The sequence below is a fragment of the Anomaloglossus baeobatrachus genome, chromosome 4, assembly GCF_048569485.1.
Source record: "Anomaloglossus baeobatrachus isolate aAnoBae1 chromosome 4, aAnoBae1.hap1, whole genome shotgun sequence".
Lineage (NCBI taxonomy): Eukaryota > Metazoa > Chordata > Amphibia > Anura > Aromobatidae > Anomaloglossus > Anomaloglossus baeobatrachus.
In genome coordinates this window covers 296,977,988-296,999,494 of record NC_134356.1, presented here as the reverse complement: position 1 = coordinate 296,999,494, position 21,507 = coordinate 296,977,988, and the positions used below count along the sequence as shown (strand labels likewise).

Below are 21,507 nucleotides of genomic sequence, written 5' to 3'. Positions count from 1 at the left end.
GTCTATGGTGTCTGTGCAAGCAGAAATATCAGAGTTCACTCCCCCCTCTCTCACATCATTCATAGATAACACATTAACATTGTCAGGAGTCATGTCCGTACTGGCTGAAGGTTCAGCCCTTGGTGGGGGCCCAAACTGGGAGGTTATCTGCCCCAAATCTGTCCCAAGTAGCACGTTTGCGGGGATCCGATCAGTTACCCCCACCTCCCTCACCCCTCGCCCTGCGCCCCAGTCCACATAAATGTCAGCAACAGGCAGCGCCGGGTCAATGCCTCCAATCCCGGAGACAGCGAGGGTTTTTCCAGGGATCAAGTCTTGGGGGGACACCATCTCAGGCCGCACCAGAGTCACCTCCGAGGCGCTGTCTCGCAGTCCTATGGTCACAGACCGGCCGACGGTGACAGGTTGGAAGCTGTCCAGGGACCTACCACCACCCCCACCCACACAATACACCTTGGGCGGCCCTTGGGACGGGGACGGAGCCGGGGCCTTGGGACGCTGAGGGCACATGGCCTTGAAGTGTCCAGGTAGGTTGCACTGGTGGCACCGTCTTGGTTCTGCCACGGGCCTGGAGAGGGGAGTTGAGGGGGACACCCCCTGCAGTCTAGGGGCAGGTGGGGCAGTCGCAGAGTTCATCTTACCCCCTCTCCAGGTGCTGCTGGTGGCTGCTCTCCTGGCCTCAGGAGCCCGATTGTTGGTGTAGTCATCGGCCAGGGCAGCTGTAGCCGTGGACCCCTTTGGCTTCTGGTCTCGGATGAACTGGCGGAGATCCTCAGGGCAGTTCCACAAGAGTTGCTCCGTGATGAACAAGTCCAGGATCTCCGGTCCGGTGGAAAGCTGCAGGCCTTGGGTCCAGTGGTCGGCAGCTCGGGCAAGTGCCCGCCTGTGGTCAGCCCAGGAGTCCTTTGGTCCCTTCTGTAGGCTCCGGAACTTCTTGCGGTAGGACTCTGGAGTGAGGTTGTACTGTTGGATCAGGGCCCGCTTGATGGTGTCGTAGCCCTGATCTGCCTCAGCAGGCAAGTCCCCAAGGATTTCCAGGGCCTTACCCCTTAAACGGGGGGTCAGGTATTTGGCCCACTGGTCCTTGTCCAGATGGTGCTGCAAGCAAGTCCGTTCAAAAGCAGTCAAGAAAGAGTCCAAGTCTCCATCCTTCTCCAGCACTGGGAAGTCCTCAACACGGACCTTTGGAAGTTTGGTGTCTTGAAGGTCACGTGTGGCTGATGAGGGCCGGAGCTGAGCTAGCTGCAGCTGGTGGTCCCGGTCTGCCTGTTGCCGTCGCTCCGCAGCCTCACGCTCTGCCTGGCGCTCTTCACGCGCTGCCTGCCGCTCTGCCTGCCGCTCCGCAGCCTCACACGCTGCCCTGCGCTCTGCCATGAGTTCCCTGTAGCCCTCCCGGTCTCCAGCCTGGAGAAGGGCCATAGCCATTTGAAGAAGGCTATCCGAGCCTCCCAGGCTCGGTGGAATGGCACGTGGTGATCTGCGGCCCGCTGCGGAGCCTGGTGATTCACTGTCCATTGCAGAGCGGAGGGCTGGCATCTGGCTCGTTGAGGACCCTTGGGTGAGCTGCTCCTCATCTTGTCCAGCAGTGCCAGGTTGTGCAATGTCCTCTGCAGAGCTGTTTTCTGGCGTCGAGCTCCTGGAGGACTCGTGGGCAACCTCCTCATTACTGTCCACAGCACCGTCCTCCCTCTCTTCGGCTCCTGCTTTAGCATTGGCCAGTTGCCTAGCTCTGCTCCTGGTGCCATCAGCCATTCTTGCAGACTTTTGGTCACTGACACAGAACTGACACCTGATGCCTCCACACACCTTACAGTATCTGCACTCTGACACTCTAGTGTTGAGCTAGTCTGAAGACCCCAGCAGCCACAGCTGCTGCAGGCAGTCTTTAGTGTCTGGGAGTATGGGTCTCACACTCACACACACTATTATCTCGATCCCACCGCTATGCCACCAATATGTCACAAACCACCGGGGGGGTTCACTCAGAAATCCCCCGCGCTGGCTACCAGTACGTCACAATCGGGGGGTAACAAGTGGGGGGTCACCCCTCCTTTATACCTCCCGACCGACAGACAGAGCACGTGACGCGCTCTCTAGCGCCCCTCTTATAGTCAGGCCAATTATGGAATTGCCCGACAATAAGCAAGGAGGCCGCTATACTACTTATGCCGATTATTGAAGGGTCCCCAGTGAGAGTAGGGTATATATTCCCCCGACCTCCGCGGGCGGAATATATAAAACCTCCCCGAATCTCACTGGCCTCCCAACAATAATCCTTGGCACAACTCGCTGCCACCAACCGCTTCACGGTAACTATTAGCCGAACACACAGACGTGGGATTCAAGATCGAGATAACAGAACAGCCCAAGATTAATTATATAATTTAATCAGCCTAAAGCACACTAGAAACTACAATATATACAATAGGGAATCTACAGAATATACATATGTCAGAGTACAGTTACAGATAAAGCATGGTTTACAAACAGGTATGCAATTCAATCAGTTACCTTGTGCGTCTGGCCACAGGGGGGCGCTGTAGACCAGGTTTCTAGGAACTCCCACAGATGTTTCCTGCACGTGACCCCCAGCGAAAGAACCCTGGAAAATGGCCGAAGTAGGGTTATCAACCTGGGCAAATCCAGGTCCCCTCCTACCTTAGTGACCTCAGAGGGAGCACTGCTCCACCCCTGGCTGGAGTTATGGACAATCCACAACATGGAATATGGGCCATAACTTTGCCTGGGACGCTCTCATTGTGACAGCTATGAATTTAGCTACAGAACGAGAGGTTTCATGACTTGTCTACTAGTTCCCCATTGGCTGATATCACGCCTGGGGTATTTCCCAAGCTCCCGCTCCCATAAAAAGGGTGTGCCAGCATCGTCCGCATGCGGAGACACCATTTTTATGGTTGCCATATTTATCGGAAATATGGCTTGCGAGATATGAACCATTTTTTACTGGAGTCGTTCTGTCTGGATACTTCCAAGCTTGCTAATTAGATAGCAGCTCCTACCACAGGGTCACGGCAGGGAGTCATCCTGTGTCCATTGTTCCCACATCACCTAATTTCCATATCATAGGAGATGGCCATGGGATGTGACACCTTCACAGATGCTGGACATTGAGGACAAGAAGGGAGGGGGGCACTGCCAGGGAGTGATGAGCGATTATGACTGGAAGTCATAATTCATCTTCATATCCCGGGATTTGCCTCACAAGGCTCATAACTCTATTCCGCAGAACCTCAATGACCTGAGGGCTACCCTCCAGGGAGAGTGGAATGACATGCCGCAGCAGACAATTACTCAACTTGTGAACAGCATGAGACATCGTAGTCATGCCCTAATTGCTGCTCAAGACCTACACTACAAGTTATTGAGACATTTTGGGGGTATACTCACAAGTGTTCTTGGCTTTTGTTTCAATCAGTTGCTTGAGATGAGGAAATCATCATTGCATGCTTCTACTTAAATGCACTACTTTCATTATAAAATATCACTGTAGTGTGAATGTTTATGTTTTACATAAATTTCACCCGAAAGACAAATATCCCTTACTTTTTGAGAGTAATGTATAATATTATGTCAGAATAGGAACATTTTTTTTAAACACATTCAATTGTTGAACTTATAATTATTCCAAGATCAATTGATTAACATGAACTTTGTTCATTGGAAAACCTCTTTAAACAGATTGTAGATTGGTGAGTCTGGATCCTAAAGGCTGCTTTACACGCAGCGACATCACTAGCGATGTCGCTGGTGAAAGCACCCACCCCCGTCGGTTGTGTATTCCGGGCAAATCGCTGCCCGTGGCGTACAACATCGCTAGAACCCGTCACACGGACTTACCTGCCTTGCAACGTCGCTGTGGCCGGCGAACCGCCTCCTTTCTAAGGGGACGGTTCGTGCGGCATCACAGCAACGTCACACGGCAGCCATTCAATAGAAGCAGAGGGGCGGAGAGCAGACGCATGAAAGTCATGCCCACCTCGTTGCCGGAGGACGCAGGTTAGGTGTTGTACCTCGTTCCCGGGGTGTCACACGTAGCGATGTGTGCTGCCTCAGGAACGATGAACAACCTGCGTCCTGCAACAGCAACGTTTCACACGCAACAACATCGCTAAAAAGGCCGGATGTGCGTCACGAATTCCGTGACCCCAACGACATCTCGTTAGCAATGTCGTTGTGTGTAAAGCCCCCTTAAGACCATCACAGACTGTGTTGAGTGATCAGTGGTGATCTCAGAAACTGAATCTATGAGGTATTTAAGGGTCCACAATTTGGCAAAAACATTTTTCAAGGTATAGTTAAGAACACATTACACTGCCTTAAAAAAGTATTCATGCCCCAGGAACCTTTCCACAGTTTTTCACATTACACCTGCCAACTTACAGTATATCACAAACTTCTTTAGTCAACCAGCGAGAGACCTGTTCTGAGTGGAACCTGCCTTGTAAAATTGCTGTATGATTTTCACCACCGTATTACAGCTCAGTTTCAGGGTGTTGGCAATCTTCTTATAACCTAGATCATCTTTATGTAGAGCAACAACTTTTTTTTTTTAAGATCCTTAGAGAATTCTTTGCCAAGTGGTGCCATGTTAAACTTCCAGTGACCGGTATGAGAGAGTGTGTGAGCGATAACACATAATTTAAAACACCTGCACCCCTTCAAACCTGAGACCTTGTAACACTAATGAGTCACATGACACCGAGGAGGGAAAATAACTAGTTGGGCACAATTTGGCCATTTTCACTATGGGTGCACTCACTTTTATTGCCAACGGATTAGTCATTAATGGCTGTGTTGAGTTATTTAGAGGGCATATCAAATTTGCACTAATATAGCTGTACAGTGACTACTTTACATTGTATCAAAGTGTCATAACCTCAGTGTTGTCCCATGGAAAGATATAATAAAATATCTACAAGAATGTGAGTGATGTATTCACTTTTGTGATCTACTGTGTGACGCCCCTGGACTATCAGGTCGTCACAGGGTACTGCACAAGCTGCCCTTCTGTGCGGCATTCCACCTCCCTCATGGTTCTGGGTCCCTATCTAAATGGTGTTGCCTCCAACAGTAAATCAAATCCTAGACACACCCTGCACCACACCCACAGACACACCAGTGGACAGCTTGAGTGGAATAGAGTCGCCCACTTGGGGGGGTCAGGAGGGGGAAGTGAGGAGTGTAGTCAGTCAGTGAGTAAAGAGAGAGTTGGGAAGTAGCCCTCGAGCTGTGAGGAGCTCAGAGGAAGTCGGGAGCATTGGCTCCTGAAGGAACTGTGTAGATTGCAGACAGTGGTCTGGGCCTAGATGAGTCAGACCCCCGGTCGCAGGGGATTGTGGCAAGGTGCCTGGACCTGTCGAGGAGGACAGCCGTCAGCATAGCACTGTCACCGGTCCGGGACCGAAAGCACGATGGGGTACACGGACCCTAGGTCGGGAAGTAGCTTCAGGCAACCTGATAAATCACCTGAGGAGAATGGAGCCTTTATGATCCGTTCCCAACCACTCCAGAATCGGTGTATTAGCGCAACAAGGGGGATAGAACTTTCCAATCCAAAACGGTCCAGAAAATCCCAAGCGTGAGCCCTGAGAGCAGGTTCCCATACTTAGCCATAGCAGGGAGCGGGGGCCAGCTAGTTCCATGCTATCGGGCCACCAATTTGAAGTCAAACTAAGTGCCAAGAGGCAGGTCATGGATCACCAGGCAGCACCATTGGGGACGGGACCCGGACGAGCTCCCCTCAGCGGCAGCGGTATTCAGAGACTTTGTTTACTTGGTTGTCAGCGTCTGCTTATGAACTGAGTGAGTACAAGAGTGACCCCTGCACCCCACAGCACCCCCTCACTGAGTCCCGGGGCATCACCCCTACCCGTGGAGGGCTATGACACCTTGCTGCCCCACTTCATCACCCCGGGTACTCCCAATGGCAGCGGCGGTACTCCCCAAATTACCGTACACCACGGGTGACGTCACGAACTACATAACAACTCCCCTATAAATATCCCCTTTCACTTGAGTGGCCGCACGACCCCCAGGTCCGGAGACCCTCGAGCCACAGCGAACCCGGATCCGAGCAGCCCGGCTGCTTCCATGGGGGCGGCACAACTGTATTATGGTTTCCTTTCAAAAATGGCTTTCTTCTTGGCAGTCTTCCGTAAAGGACAGATTTAATTATTGTCCTGTGGACATATTCTCCTTCCTGACCTGTGGCGTGGATCTCTGCAGCATATCGAGAGTGACCACAGGTCTCTTGGCTGCTTCTCTAATTAGTGCTCTCATTGCTTTGGATGTCAGCTTAGGTGGATGGCTATGTCATGGTAGGTTCACATTTATGCCATACTTCTTCCATTTTTGGAACAGTGCTCTGTGTGATTTTTTTTACAACCTAATTCTGTTTTACTCTTCTCCACAACTTTATCCCTGACCTCACGCATGTGTTCCTTGGTTTTCATGATACTGTTTGATCACTAATGTTTTCAAACAAACCTCTGAGGCCTTCACAGAGCAGCTGTAGTTCTACTGAGAATAACTTACACACAGCTGGACTAAATTTACAAATTATGTGACTTATAGAGGCAATTGGTCACTGAGGATAATATTTAGGGGTATCAGACTACAGAGGGTTGAATACACAGCACAATTTAAAGATTAATATTTTTAAAATATTTAGAAAACCATATATCATTTTCTTAACACTTCACAAATACTTGCTACTTTGTGTTGAGATATCACATAAAATCGCAATTAAATACAGTTAAGTTTGGGGTTTAACATAAAAAAGTGGAAAAATTCATGGCGTATGAATTTTTTCCATGGCATTGTAACTAAATTCACTGTTACTTTAGCAACTTGATTTTATACCTGAAGTCCTTCTCTCACTGCTTCTAGGAGATATGGTATGACAGAATAATTCCATAGGTCTGTATACCATATTTTGGATCCATCCACATCCATTGGGCAGGAAAGGAATAAGCGGGGACCTATGAAAACAGACAGGTAAAGATTAGTTTTAAAAGGTGAATTTATTATTCTTTCTAAATGAAATTACATTATATGCTACGACACACATGCCAAGCCTTGTGTCTAAATGTCGCAAGAAGTCTGAAGAGGGCTTCATCAGAGACAATAACTTTACTCTAGTCCTCTACAATTCTTATACTTCCTGCAAAGTTATGTTTTCTGATGAAACCCCCTTCAGACTGTTTTGGACATCTGGATGAATGATTATCTAGAGAAGAAAAAGTGAGCATTACCCTGTGTGATGCCAAGAATAAAGCATCCTGAGACCACTACTATGTTGGGTTGCTTTTCATCCAAGGAACTGGGCTCACTCAAAATTTTGCCTAAAAACACTGCCATAAATATAGCATGGTATCTAAACACCCTCCAAGACCTAATTCTCCCAATGATTCAGGAGCAATTTGGTGATGAATAATACTTTTCCTGTCATGATGGAGCACCATTTAATTTGGCACAAGGCAAATGTGATAACCAAGTGCCTCAGTGAACACAACATTGAAATTTTTGGGTTCATGATCAGGAAACTCCCAAGCTTTCAATCCCTTTGACAGCTTCTGGTCAATCCTCTAAAAGCAAGTGGATAAACAAAAACAGAAAAACTGGGATAAAATACACAGATTAGGCAAGAATGCATTGCCATTACTCAGGATTAGGTCCAGAAGATGATATCCAGCATGTCAGTGTGAATCGCAGAAGTCTTGCAAAATTAGAGTCAACTCTGGAAATATTGAGTCTTTGCTTTTTAGCATCATGACCCATGATTAAGAACCTGCATGCTCGAAACGCGTAGACTATATCTGTTGCATGTTTTTTCTATTTTAAACTATACAATAAATATGATGTTTAACCTGATTTTGGATTTCTACTACCAAGAGTGCTTCCTTCTATTTTCCTGAACTGTTTAGACTCCAACTTCCTGTTGTTTTAGGAAACAACACATGTATATTGCCCACAATAAACAAACTCGACCCAATGTTTTGTATTGAAGCATCAAATGCATTTGCAAATGGTCAGCTGTGACATTCATTGCCTATTGTGAATTGTTTATCCTGTGTTATCAGCTATGTAAAGAGATTTTATCTGTTCTTCCAATCCTGCCTTTGCTAATAAGAAGCCTGCTAAAAACTCTGCCTAGAAAGTATGTCTAAAATAGCCCGAGTGACCACTGTAAAAATTGTAAAATTACTATTTTTTTTTTTTTTTATAAACATGGTGATGTGACTAAAAAACAGCCACATTTTTTTCAGAGATACTGTACATGTAACCGAAAGACCTGATTTAAACAATAAGTCATTTTCTGATGATGGCTGCTCTTTAAGTTGACAGATGGAGAAAATGCCTTCATTGCTAAGAATATGTATCTGGGTCAAACTAGGCTTTTTGCTCTTGAAAATTCATGCTGATGAGACCCTCAAAGTGTAAATAATCTGAGTAAAATACATGGCAGAAAGCTACATACCAGTGACCTTGTTTTCAGAAGTGTAAATACAATAAAGAACACTTGAAAGAAAGAATTGTTTAAAATCCAAAGTCCAGCGACGTGCAGCAAGGAGAGATCATATTACTCAAACCTTGAAATTGATTTTTTTGACTGGACGATTAAGGTAATAGATCAGTGTGGAGCAGTAGATGCAGCTTATCTAGATTTCAGCAACCTTCTATGTGTCTCACATAAAAGATTGAACAAGTTCCAGTGTTTCAGATTGGATTGTAAGGTGGTTGAACAGATAAGGAAAGATAAGACAAAGGGATAACAAACTGAAGGCAAAGTATACAGAGTCCCTAAGACAAAAATAAAATAGTTATATATAAAAAAAAGTGAATTACCGCAAAGTTTTTACTGCAGTATCTGTCTAATGAAATGTACATGAAATCTGGGTTAGTGTAAAGGGAACATAGAGAAGGAAAAAACATTATGGTAACAGCATTACACAACATAAGGCCTAAAACACACGTCCTTGATAACCACGCACGTGTAATACGGGCCGTTTTTCATGTCCGTAATCTGTTTTTTGGTCCGTAAATAACGCACGTGTGGTGGCTGTGTGTCCGGCGTATGGTAACCACGTGTGCATGTGGAATGGCCGTGTGTGCGTGTGAAAATTAACTGACGTGTGTGTGTGTGTTGTCCGTGTGAAATGTCCGTGTGTGATGTTAAATGTCGTTGATACATACCGGCTGACAGCAGACAGAGTCGCGCGCTGAGAATGAACTCGGGTGAACTTCACCCGACTTCATCCTCATACCGCGGCTCTGTCTGTGTCGCGTCCTGATTAGCGGTCACCCGTGAAGGACTCACCGGTGACCGCTAATCCCCCGGGTGACTGAAGTGTCCCCCCCTCTTTCATACTCACCGATCCCCGATCACCCGCGCTGCACGGCGTTCACACTGCTCCGGCGGCTTTTTCTAATTTGAAAAAGCCGGCCACTCATTAAACAATCTTATTCCCTGCTTTCCCTGCCCACCGGCGCCTATGATTGGTTGCAGTGAGACACGCCCCCACGCTGAGTGACAGGTGTCTCACTGCACCCAATCACAGCAGTCGGTGGGCGTGTCACTATGGAGTATAGAAATAAATAAATAAATAATTAAAAAAACCAGCGTGCGGTCCCCCCAAATTTAAAACCAGCCAGATAAAGCCATACGGCTGAAGGCTGGTATTCTCAGGATGGGGAGCACCATGTTATGGGGAGCCCCCCAGCCTAACAATATCAGTCAGCAGCCGCCCAGAATTTCTGCATACATTAGATGCGACTGTTCTGGGACAGAACCCGGCTCTTCCCGATTTGCCCTGGTGCGTTGGCAAATCGGGGTAATAAGGAGTTAATGGCAGCCCATAGCTGCCACTAAATCCTAGATTAATCATGTCATGCGTCTCCCCGAGATACCTTCCATGATTATTTACTGTAAATTACAGATCAAACACACACACCTGAAAAATCCTTTATTAGAAATAAAAAACACAAACACATTCATGGTTCACCAATTTAATCAGCCCCAAAAAGCCCTCCATGTCCGGCGTAATCCAGGATGGTCCAGCGTCGCTTCCAGCTCTGCTGCATGGAGGTGACCAGAGCAGCAGAAGACACCGCCGGTCCGGTCAGCTCCACGCAGCAAATGAAGAGAGCCGCGTGATCAGCTGAGCTGTCAATGAGGTTACTCGCGGCCACCGCTGGATGCAGCGGTGGCCGCGGGTAACCTCAGTGACAGCTCAGCTGATCGCGCTACTCACCGCCGCTCCGGTCAGCTCCACGCAGCAACTGAGGTGAGTAGCGCGATCAGCTGAGCTGTCACTGAGGTTACCCGCGGCCACCGCTGCATCCAGCGGTGGCCGCGAGTAACCTCATTGACAGCTCAGCTGATCACGCGGCTCTCTTCATTTACTGCGTGGAGGTGACAGGAGCGGCTGTGTCTTCTGCTGCTCCGGTCACCTCCATGCAGCAGAGCTGGAAGCGACGCTGGACCATCCTGGATTACACCGGACATGGAGGGCTTTTTAAGGCTTATTAAATTGGTGAACCAGGGAATGTGTTTGTGTTTTTTATTTCTAATAAAGGATTTTTCAGGTGTGTATGTTTATTTACTGTAATTTACAGATCAATCATGGAAGGTATCTCGGGGAGACGCATGACATGATTAATCTAGGATTTAGTGGCAGCTATGGGCTGCCATTAACTCCTTATTACCCCGATTTGCCAACGCACCAGGGCAAATCGGGAAGAGCCGGGTACTGTCCCAAAACAGTCACATCTAATGTATGCGGCTATTCTGGGCGGCTGCTGACTGATATTGTTAAGCTGGGGGGCTCCCCATAACGTGGGGCTCCCCATCCTGAGAATCCCAGCCTTCAGCCGTATGGCTTTATCTGGCTGGTTTTAAAATTGGGGGGACCGCACGCCGTTTTTTTAAATTATTTATTTATTTTACTGCACAGTATAGACACACCCACCGGCTGCTGTGATTGGGTGCAGTGAGACAGCTGTCACTCAGCGTGGGGGGGCGTGTCTGACTGCAACCAATCATAGGCGCCGGTGGGCAGGGAAAGCAGGGAATACGAGATTGATTAATGAGCGGCCGGCATATTCAAAGTAATTGTTGCCGCGTATTCTCTGCACAGCTGTTCCTCGCTTTATTTATTTCTATACTCCATAGTGACATGCCCACCGACTGCTGTGATTGGGTGCAGTGAGACACCTGTCACTCAGCGTGGGGGCGTGTCTCACTGCAACCAGTCATAGGCGCCGGTGGGCGGGGAAAGCAGGGAATACAAGATTGTTTAATGAGCGGCCGGCTTTTTCAAATTAGAAAAAGCCGCCGAAGCAGTGTGAACACCGTGCAGCGCCGGTGATCGGGGATCGGTAAGTATGAGAGAGGGGGGGACACTCAGTCACTCGGGGGATTAGCGGTCACCGGTGAATCCTTCACAGGTGACTGCTAATCAGTACACGGCACACAGACAGAGCCGCGGCATGACAATGAAGTCGGGTGAAGTTCACCCGAGTTCATTTTCATCCCGCTACTCTGTCTTCCGTCCAACATGTAGTAATGACATTTTGCATCACACACGGACATTTCTCATGGACAACATAACCACACATCCATGCAAGGAACGTTTTATTTGGACTCCCATAGGCTAACATTATGTCCGTGTGTGCGTGCTCTGTCCCAAAAACGAACATGCTTCCGTGCCAAACGGAGTAAAAAACGTGGGACGCACACGAACACACGGAAGATCAAATAACACGCACGTGTGTCTTTTAACATAGAACAACATATGTGCACGTTTGGTCGTATCTCCGGTATGTACGGAAACGGACCAAACATTCACGTTTTCAACGGATGTGTGTTGCAGGCCTAAGAAGCATTAGAAACAAATGCAAATAAGATAAGCAAATGGAAAAAATATGTAAAATCTTGGAATAACAGATCTGAAGACAAATCCATAGTATATGAACATAAAAAAGGTAATGTAACCCATTCTCACACTGTGACACGCTATTAGGTTACAGTAGAAAAGTAGTTAACACAAAGCACCATACCAATTACAGTGCAGAAATGGTGAGGACTCAGGAGGAGTGTCCACACATCAATTGTAAGTGAAGGATGTATTATACAGCTTCCATAATCCTCTAATACAGTGAAGGAAATAAGTATAAATAAGTATTTAATCCCTTGCTAATTTTGTAAGTTTACCCACTGACAAAGACATGAATAGTCTATAATTTTAAGGGTAGATTAATTTTAACAGTGAGAGAATATCCAAAATAAAATCCAGAAAACCACATTGTATAAATTATATACATTTATTTGCATTTTGCAGAGAGAAATAAGTATGTGATCCCCAAAATACCAACCATTAAGCATTCTGGCTCCTACAGACCACTCCTAATCAACTTGTTACCTGCATTAAAGACAGGTGTCTTAAATTGTCACTTGCATAAAAGACTCCTGTCCACAGAATTAATCAGTCAGACTAACATCTACAACATGAGCAAGTCTTCACTGTAACCAAGATCAGAGATTACTCCCTTAACCTCTTAGAGGTCATAGTCAGTGTTCCCTATGTCCCCCCATAACCCCACCTACTGCGACACAAGCACTGCAATGGGTTCTCTTTGTAGCAGAGAGCCAGCAATTGTCTCCTAGACGACTATATGTGAACAGATTTCAGTTCTTCACTGGCAGACATACTGTAAATACATTAAGGCTATGTGCACACGCTGCGTTTTTTTGAGGCTGCGTTTTTGTGCGTTTTTGGCCGCTAAAAACGCACAAAAACGCACCTGCGTCGAAAAAACGCACGCGTTTTGCCGCGATTTGGTGCGTTTTTTTGCTGCGTTTTGCTGCGTTTTTGCTCACTGCGTCCTTATGCGTTTTTTATCAGTGAACAAAAAAAAAAAAAGGTCTGATGTCATTTCCTTCTTCAATGTGTTCTTCATTCTCCACTAGTGTATGCAGAAGAGCAGACAGCTGCAGAACTACAAGGCTCAGCATCCTCGATCCAATAGTGTATGCAGGACAGCAGACAGCAGCTGTCGAACTACAAGGCTCAGAATCCTCCATCCAATAGTGTATGCAGGAGAGCAGACAGCAGCTGTCGAACTACAAGGCTCAGAATCCTCCATCCAATAGTGTATGCAGGAGAGCAGACAGCAGCAAAAAAAAAAAAAGGTCTGATGTCATTTCCTTCTTCAATGTGTTCTTCATTCTCCACTAGTGTATGCAGAAGAGCAGACAGCTGCAGAACTACAAGGCTCAGCATCCTCCTTCCAGGACTGTATGCAGGATTTCTTTGCCCCCCCAAAAAAAAAAATGACGTGGGCTTCGCCATATTTTTGTATGCTAGCCGGGTACAGCAGGCAGGTACGGGCTGCCCCCAACCCCCAGCTGCCTATTTGTACCCGGCTGGGAACCAAAAATATAGGGAAGCCCTTTTTTTTTTAATTATTTCATGAATTTCATGAAATAATTTTTTAAAAAAAATGACGTGAGCTTCGCCCCATTTTTGAGTCCAACCGGGTACAACTAGGCAGCTGGGGATTGGAATCCACAGTGCAGGGTGCCCATGCTTTCTGGGCACCCCCGCTGTGAATTGCAGTCCCGCAGCCACCCCAGAAAATGGCGCTTTCATAGAAGCGCCATCTTCTGGCGCTGTATCCAACTCTTCCGGCTGCCCTGATGCCGGGTGGCTAGCCAGGTAATAATGGAGTTAGGGCTAGCTGTATATTATCAGCTAGCCCTAAGCCCGAAATTCATGGTGTCACGCCAATATTAGACATGGCCACCATGAATTTCTAGTAAAGATAAAAAAAAAACACAACACAGAAAAATATTTTTATTAGAAATAAAACACAACACAATTAGTGACTCCATCTTTATTGAAATAAAGAACCCCCCTCCGCAGTAATCCTGGGTTAGGGTCCCGCGCCGTCCAATCCGGATCCAATATCATCTGATCGGTTTGCTGGAAGGCAAAGCGATCAGATGATGTGTCAGGTTAAAGGATGTGAATCCCATCACACATCAGCTGATTGTATAAAAGCCGATTATACAATCAGCAGATGCATCAGTAGAAAAAAAAAAATAAATAATACTCACTTATGTGCTGAATTACCGGCAGCTCCCGGAGCGATGGGGCGGGAGTCTGATCCTGTCCGATCGCTGCAGCAGCTGCCGGTAATCAGGGATGAAGTCTCCTGACGCATCCGCTGATACCGGCCGGGCGCCCGCGTCAGCCCGAGACTCGATCAGCTGATGCGTCAGGTGACTGCATCAGGTGATCCATCGCCAGGTCCTGCAAGCAAGGTCCTGCCCCGGGGAGACTGCACACAGCCGGAGCGGGAGCGGCGATACCGTGACAGGAGCTGGGAGCGGGCATGGCACCGGGACTCTGCAGACAGGTGAGTATAACTTTTTTTTTTTTTATTCTACTGTTAACTTTTGTTTTCGCAGCCGCTTCCACCTCCTGCCTGTACATGGCGCCGCACGGCAGCATACATGCACAGGACCGGAGGTGGACGCGGCGGTGACGGTACCGGGAGGATTCATGCTTCTGTCTATACTGACAGAAGGAATCCTCTTCCTGTACACGTCACTTTACTACCCACCTCCTGCGCTTATAGCTGCGTTTTTGGTCTTAGAAACGCACCAAAACGCAGCTATTTGCGTTTCTCATTGCGTCTTTCAACATCCCATTGAACTCAATGGATGAAAAGCGCAGTGAAAAACGCGGGAATAATTGACATGCTGCGTTTTTGTGGTCACCACAAAAACGCAGCTGAAAAAAAACGCTGTGTGGGGACAGCAAAAATGAAAACTCATAGACTTTGCTGGGGAAGCAAAGTCATGCAGTTTTGAGGCCAATAACGCACCCGAAAAACGCGCAAAAACGCCGAGAAAAACGCACCGTGTGCACATAGCCTAAAGGGAGTAGAAGTGCTTGGTGCACCTTTGGTGTGGCTAAGCAGTTGGGTACACCTTCCCACCTACGTGTTTTCCATCTATCTCCCCTTTTTTCTGTCTGTATGAAGCCAGAGCTGTCAATCAAACTATAATGGGATGGAGATAAAAAGAAAGCAAATAGGTGGGAAGATGCATTGAATTGGTTGGCCACCAAGAGTGCCCTGAGCACCTGCACTTGATTTGAACAATCATTCTGTGATGATAGGCTCCTTTTAAAGTGTTATCCTCAAAATGACAAGATATCCCCCTTCCATAGGATAGGAGATATCGTACTATGATCCCATGATCATGGCCCTTGAACATCAAAGGTCCCAGAGGCCAGACCCCAAGCAGTCAATAAGATATCCCCCAATCCTAGAATGGGATTAACTTAAAAGTTTGAGAATCATACTTTAAGGATTTTACAAGATTCTGAATAACAGAATTTAAAAACTATTTCTTAAATTGAAACCTGTATAATAATTGCCCCAATGTGTAACCTTGTATTTAACCTTTTCTTTTACTGAAATTATTTAACAACTTCAAAATCAACTTAGTAATTAAATAAATGGTAATTCCAAATTCAATATTATTCAGACCCAGTCTCCTAATGATAGTATCTCTTACAAGTTGTACATGGAAAATCATGTCTTTCTTGTCCAATTTAGAACACTGAAATGAGGACTGGACAAAAAGTGTGTTTGCACATTTCATCTTCTTAGGGATTTTTTGCTGCATACAACCATTCAATGACACATCATATTAAATTTACATAAATGTTTATTACCAATGGTGATATCAGAAGAACTGTGTGTCTCCAGGAAGCTGTTGAGATGGTGCCACGCCTTAGGAATCCATTCAATTATCTTTATGAGATCGTTGTTCCTTAAACTTTTTTCTATTTCCATTTCAATAAGCTTCCTTCTCAAGTATCTTCCAAGGAAACCTTTAACTGGATCCATGTGGTTAGCACATAGAACCCACCTAAGAAAGAATATGATATATGTATGAAACTTGGCCATGCAGCAAACTCAACATCACTACTTGTATATTCCTAGAAGTAACATTGAAATCACAATTTTCTAAAACCATTTCATGTTCTTTCTTTAAAAAGATAATTTAACAATTTTATTAATGATGTTTTATTTCACATGACAAAATTACCTGAAATTGTGGTGTAATTCTAAATTTGGAGATGATAAAATACTTTGGTTCATTGTTCCAATAATGTATGGGCTGGAGAAAAACAGGAAAGAACATTAATAAATAGGCTTAGTATGAAATAACACATGAAAAATAGAGAATGTATAAGGTTGAATAGTAATTTGTAGATTTTTTACATCAATTAAAGTTTTAGTCTGTTAAAGGGCTGACTGTATACTTCAGTATCTAACCAGCCCCCTTCATTTTCCAAGCATCGGCCATCACAGGGAAAGAAGCTGGCTTAGCTATTGAAATAAGCAGTCACGAGCCTAATTAACACACAGCGTTAAAGGGTTATCTCCCAGATCCTATCCTAATATGTAGTAGGTAAAATAATAGTAATATTAGCAAATAATTACAATTGGGAATGTAATATAGGTTTCCTGATTAGCTATATTGCATACTTCATGCTCGGGGCATTGCAGTTCAGGTATCCATGGTTATGACCACTCATATCGTGACTAGGATACCTAAGCTACTATAATGCCATGCACATGAAGTAAGTGACATAGCTAATCAAGAAAACTATACTAAATTTCTAATTGGAGGCATGTGCTTTTTTTTTTTTTTTATTATTATTATTATTATTATTATTATTGCCACACCTATTACATATTACAATAGGATCTTGGAAATGGGAATACTCATTTAATAATAAGCCAAAAAAAGAAGCTCTTTCCTACCCCTAAATGAACATGTTACTGTGGCAGCCAATTACTGGCCATAGTCATCTGGTACAGCCAGTGTTGAGACATCACTGATGATGGCTGAAGATTCAGACAAAGAAGAAATGAATCACCCGCCTTCTGGCAACTGTCAAACGGCTGATTTTTCCAAAGAAAACAGCGATCAGCCACGAATTTACAATTGACCTTACAGGTGCAGAGAAAATTGAGCTTGGCTTTGCGTTATAATCAACCTTTACAAATCTGGTCAGGTATAGTTCCATTTAGGAGATTCCCTGGTGTTATCTTATGATATAGAAATGAAGATGGCAATAAAGGACTGGATTTGTGAGCCATCCCAGAAGAAGGTTTTCTTACTCTTCAATGTTCTTGCATTTTCATATGTGATTATCTTATCTATATAGAGATCACATTCTTAGACATGAATTGATGTGTTCAATAATGGACTCTTGCCCAGTTCTGTCTGTCATTTTTAATGACTTGATGTTACACTATAGAATACAGGGTTAGCAGATTGCTTATATTTCACAGGACACGGAGATCTCCAATATACCTACTACATTTTAGGCTTCATTCACACATCAGTAATTTTGCTTCAGTGTTTCCATGCCCAAGACCGGAATGCAAATTGCAGAGAAAAACTTTCATGGAAAGATTGACACCTTTGTTTTGGAGACACTCGTGGTTTTGGCATACAAATACTGAGAAAATACTGATCAGAAATACTGAATGAGGCCTAGGGCTGTATTTATGTAATTAAACATGAAAACATACAGATTTTATTGAAGTATAATGTGACTTCTGATGTAAAATAAAAATACTGACATATATTACCCGTGTATGATGAAAGATATACATGTTCATGTACTCTAGAGTCATTTCTCATCTCTAAAGCTGAACTAGTAAATAAAAACCCTCATAAACAATCATCCTGACATAAATTGATTGTACTGTAGATGGCAAAAGAAAACAATATTTAGAAGCTGAGCATCACAAGATATTAAGCTCTGCAACACAGTAACCAACATATCTAGTTCCATCGTATATAATTAGCGGCATCTATCATACTCACACTACAGAGAAACCAATATGGAAGATACTATGACAAATTGGTACTAGAACAAAATCAGCTACTGTGCTATTAACAACTGTTCATTGATTACAATGCAGAGTCCTCAATATAAGTACCCCCGTTTTCATTTTTCTATTTATTAGCTGCCCTTACCTTTCACTATCCCAACACTGTGATTTTAGAATCTATTCTTGAACTAGCCAACCCCTTCACGACCGGCTGATTTTACGCTTTCCGGTTTTTTTCCGCCATTCTTCTAATAGACGTAACTTTTTATTTTTTAGTCAATATGGTCATATGAGGGCTTGATTTTGGCGGAACGAGCTGTACTTTTAAATGAAACCCTGAGTTTTACCATATAATGTACTGGAAAATGGCAAAAAAAATCCAAATGCGGAAAAAATGCAAAATAAAGTGCAAAAGCACTATTGTTTTTGAGATATTTTATTCACTGTGTTCACTATATGGTAAAACTGATGTGTCAGTGTGATTGCGAGTTCGTAGACACCAAACATGTATAGGTTTACTTGTATCTAAGGGGTTAAAACAAAATCAGAAGTTTGCCCGTAAAAAATGGTGTACGTTTACGCCATATTCCGTGATCTGTAGTGTTCTCATTTTTCGGTATCTGGGGCTTAGTGACAGCTTAATTTTTGCGTCTCGAGCTGACGATTTTAGTGGTATAATTTGTGCTCAGATCCTATATTTTGATCGCCTGTTATTGCATTTAGCACAAAATTTGTGGCGATTAAAAAACGTAATTTTGGCGTTTGGAATTTTTTTGCCGCTACGCCGTTTACTAATCAGATTAATTGATTTTATATTTTGATATATGGGGCATTTCTGAACGCAGCGATACCAAATGTGTATATTTTTATTTTTTTAACCCTTTAATTTTAAATGGGGCGAATGGGGGTTGATTTAAACTTTTAGGGTTTTTTTTTTTAATTTTTTAACACTTTTTTTTAAACTTTTTTTTTTTTATTTTACAAGGTCCCCTAGGGGATTATATGGATCAAAACCTCCAAAAAATTGTTGTAAGGGTATATATCAGTCAATTAAACCGTCAGGAAACAAACCCTTAAAAATCCAAAAACTTTATTTCATTAACCATAGAAAAAGTGCACATTAAAACACAAATAGAAATTATTATCCTTCAGAGATAATAATTTCAATTTCTGATACCCTCCTGACAGTACTCTGATATGCATGTGAATCACGGTGTATTTTTTAAGGCCCTACATGAAATGAGCAGCACTGAGAAGTGGTCAGTATAGGGTCGGTAAGGGCCAGTCTACGGTGGACTGGGGAGGCCACGACGCAATTTGAATAGGGTGCCAACCCCCACAGTCAGGAAGGAGGGAGATTAAGGAATCTACCCAGGGTCCCCCCTGTGAATATAAATCTATGCATGTGTTTTAATGTGTTTTAATGTGCTCTTTTTCTATGGTTAATGAAATAAAGTTTTTGGATTTTTAAGGGTTTGTTTCTTGACAGTTTAATTGGGATTATATGGATCAGCAATCTGATCGCTCTGCCATATCTGCTGATCACAGCTACACAGCTGTGAACAGCAGATATACTCATTTCATGTCTTACCCAGCTCTGGGCCGGGTGAAACAGAAAGTGAGTCATGTGAGCTACAGAAGTCATCACATGACTCTGTGCTACCATGAAAACCACCGGAAGTCATGTGATCACATAACTTGACTTCCGGTATAGGCGGTTTGTATTCGTTTGCCACACTCGCAATCATAATGGCGTTTTCACTTACACAGTGCCATTTAAAGGGTTAAACGGCAAGGACGGATAATGATTCTGCTCGTGCTTAGCAGGCATACATCTCAGCTGTGTAAATCAGCTGATATGTGTGCCGATCTCCCGCTCCTGCCACCGGCAGCAGCGGGAGATTAACCCTATGACCACTAGGACTTAATGTTACCGCCCGCGGTCAGACATAGTTGAGGAACATTTTTTAGGGGAAACACAATAGCCCTCATTCATTAAGACTAGCATTGTGAAAAGCAGTCTTAATCATAATGATCAGTGAAATAAGGAATACATAATTCATTAAAGGACCTCTTAATGAATTTGGTGTGCCTTACAACTGGTGTGTGTCATAGGAAGCCACCCGAAGAAATGTTACTCCAGAACATTTCAGACACATTTTTTACCAAAATTCAACCTTTTGGCATGAATTTTGAAAAATTAGTCAGGCGGCCTTAGCCACCCCCCAATTTCCCCTTTCATGCTTCTCCCATTTTTTTCCAGAGATGGTCAAGAAAAACATAAAAACCAAAAAAAAACTCCAACATTTTTCAGTTCCAAGTTAAGACAACAATTTTGACTTTTGTAGGAATTCTGGCGTAAACATCATCATGAATCCAGGTCAAGATACATTCACTTATAGTATACAGTTACATGTTTCAAATGTGCTAATAAAAATGTCAAAAAGTAAATAATTTCATTAACAAATTATTACCATTTACTGTATTTGCAGTTTAGGAATCCATTGAAAATGTCACTTAGAGATCCTATATGATGGAGATTATCCAGGATTATCACTAGTGGGGGGTCAGTATCATTATCTGCATTGTACTGAACTGCAAGATTGGCTAGATACTGACGCAACTCCTTAAAAATAAAAGATAAAAAGTTCATTATTTATTATTGTGCCATTATAGACATAACAAGCTATCCACAGATATACAATCAAAGCACTTGTGTTATGAGACGCCTTGTTATATTGCTAGTAGCAGTAGTGACCTAAGCATGCAGTAGAGCGGAGAAGCCGTCTCATATCCCAATCAACAAATAAATGTTTATGTTGTATTTACTACACTAGTACACCCTAGTAAGTGTAGCAATAGGCAACGAAAATTCTTCTACTGGTAGGGGGAGCAAGTAATAGCTGATGTGTATTATAGAAATAGAGTATGATATCGGAAAATGATGCAAGTCATGTATGCAATGTATTCTGTAATAGAAGGTACACTTTTCAAGAGGAAATATTCTGAGATCCTCATATAGAATAGCTTAAAGGAACCTGTCATATGATTCATGCAGCTCAAACCACGAACAACACGAATAAGAGTGGCTGCATGACTGCAGTCAGTGATATTTTTATCTGAAATGCTCCAGGATTTCTGAAAAATGTATAGTTAGTTAGAAGATCCATAGTCAGAGATGAGTCTGTCCAAGTCAGCTTTTCCCAGCGCCACTCTAGATGGTTGACTAGTCACACCCTATATGACTAACCAAAAAAAAAAACCTGGCTAAAAATCTGGCCACATTCTAATTCATGCTGCTTGTGGTTTTGCATGCATGAATTGCATGACAGGTTAATTTTAAAGGGGCTATCTTAAGTTCTTAAATGGTTAAAATTGTAAAGTGCCTGTGGAAACAATAACTTTGCAGTTTACATCTTATCAAAAATCCCATTTGTTCTGAAGAACAGAGAGATGTTTAGTTCTATAGTGTACAACTTGTTGTCTAGGCTACCGACCACCTTGTAGTCTTAGAGTGGTCGGTTACCTAGGTAAGCAGCATGTGCTTTACAGCCT

The 21,507-nt window shown here is 43.9% G+C and overlaps 1 protein-coding gene across 11 annotated transcripts in view; it reads right to left on the bottom strand.

Moving 5' to 3' along the window:
- NAV3 (neuron navigator 3) overlaps positions 1–21,507 on the bottom strand; it is a 1,060,193-nt gene that overhangs the window by 25,325 nt on the left and 1,013,361 nt on the right. For 10 of the 11 annotated variants that reach the window (XM_075344930.1, XM_075344922.1, XM_075344924.1 and 7 more), the window contains 4 exons: positions 20,427–20,578; positions 16,148–16,219; positions 15,771–15,967; positions 6,883–7,001 (listed from right to left, as the gene is read on the bottom strand). In XM_075344930.1, the coding sequence (XP_075201045.1) occupies positions 6,883–7,001; positions 15,771–15,967; positions 16,148–16,219; positions 20,427–20,578 (540 nt within the window). Of the gene's footprint in view, positions 1–6,882; positions 7,002–15,770; positions 15,968–16,147; positions 16,220–16,879; positions 16,954–20,426; positions 20,579–21,507 lie in introns of those variants that run through there. The other variant, XM_075344931.1, reaches the window with a different exon arrangement.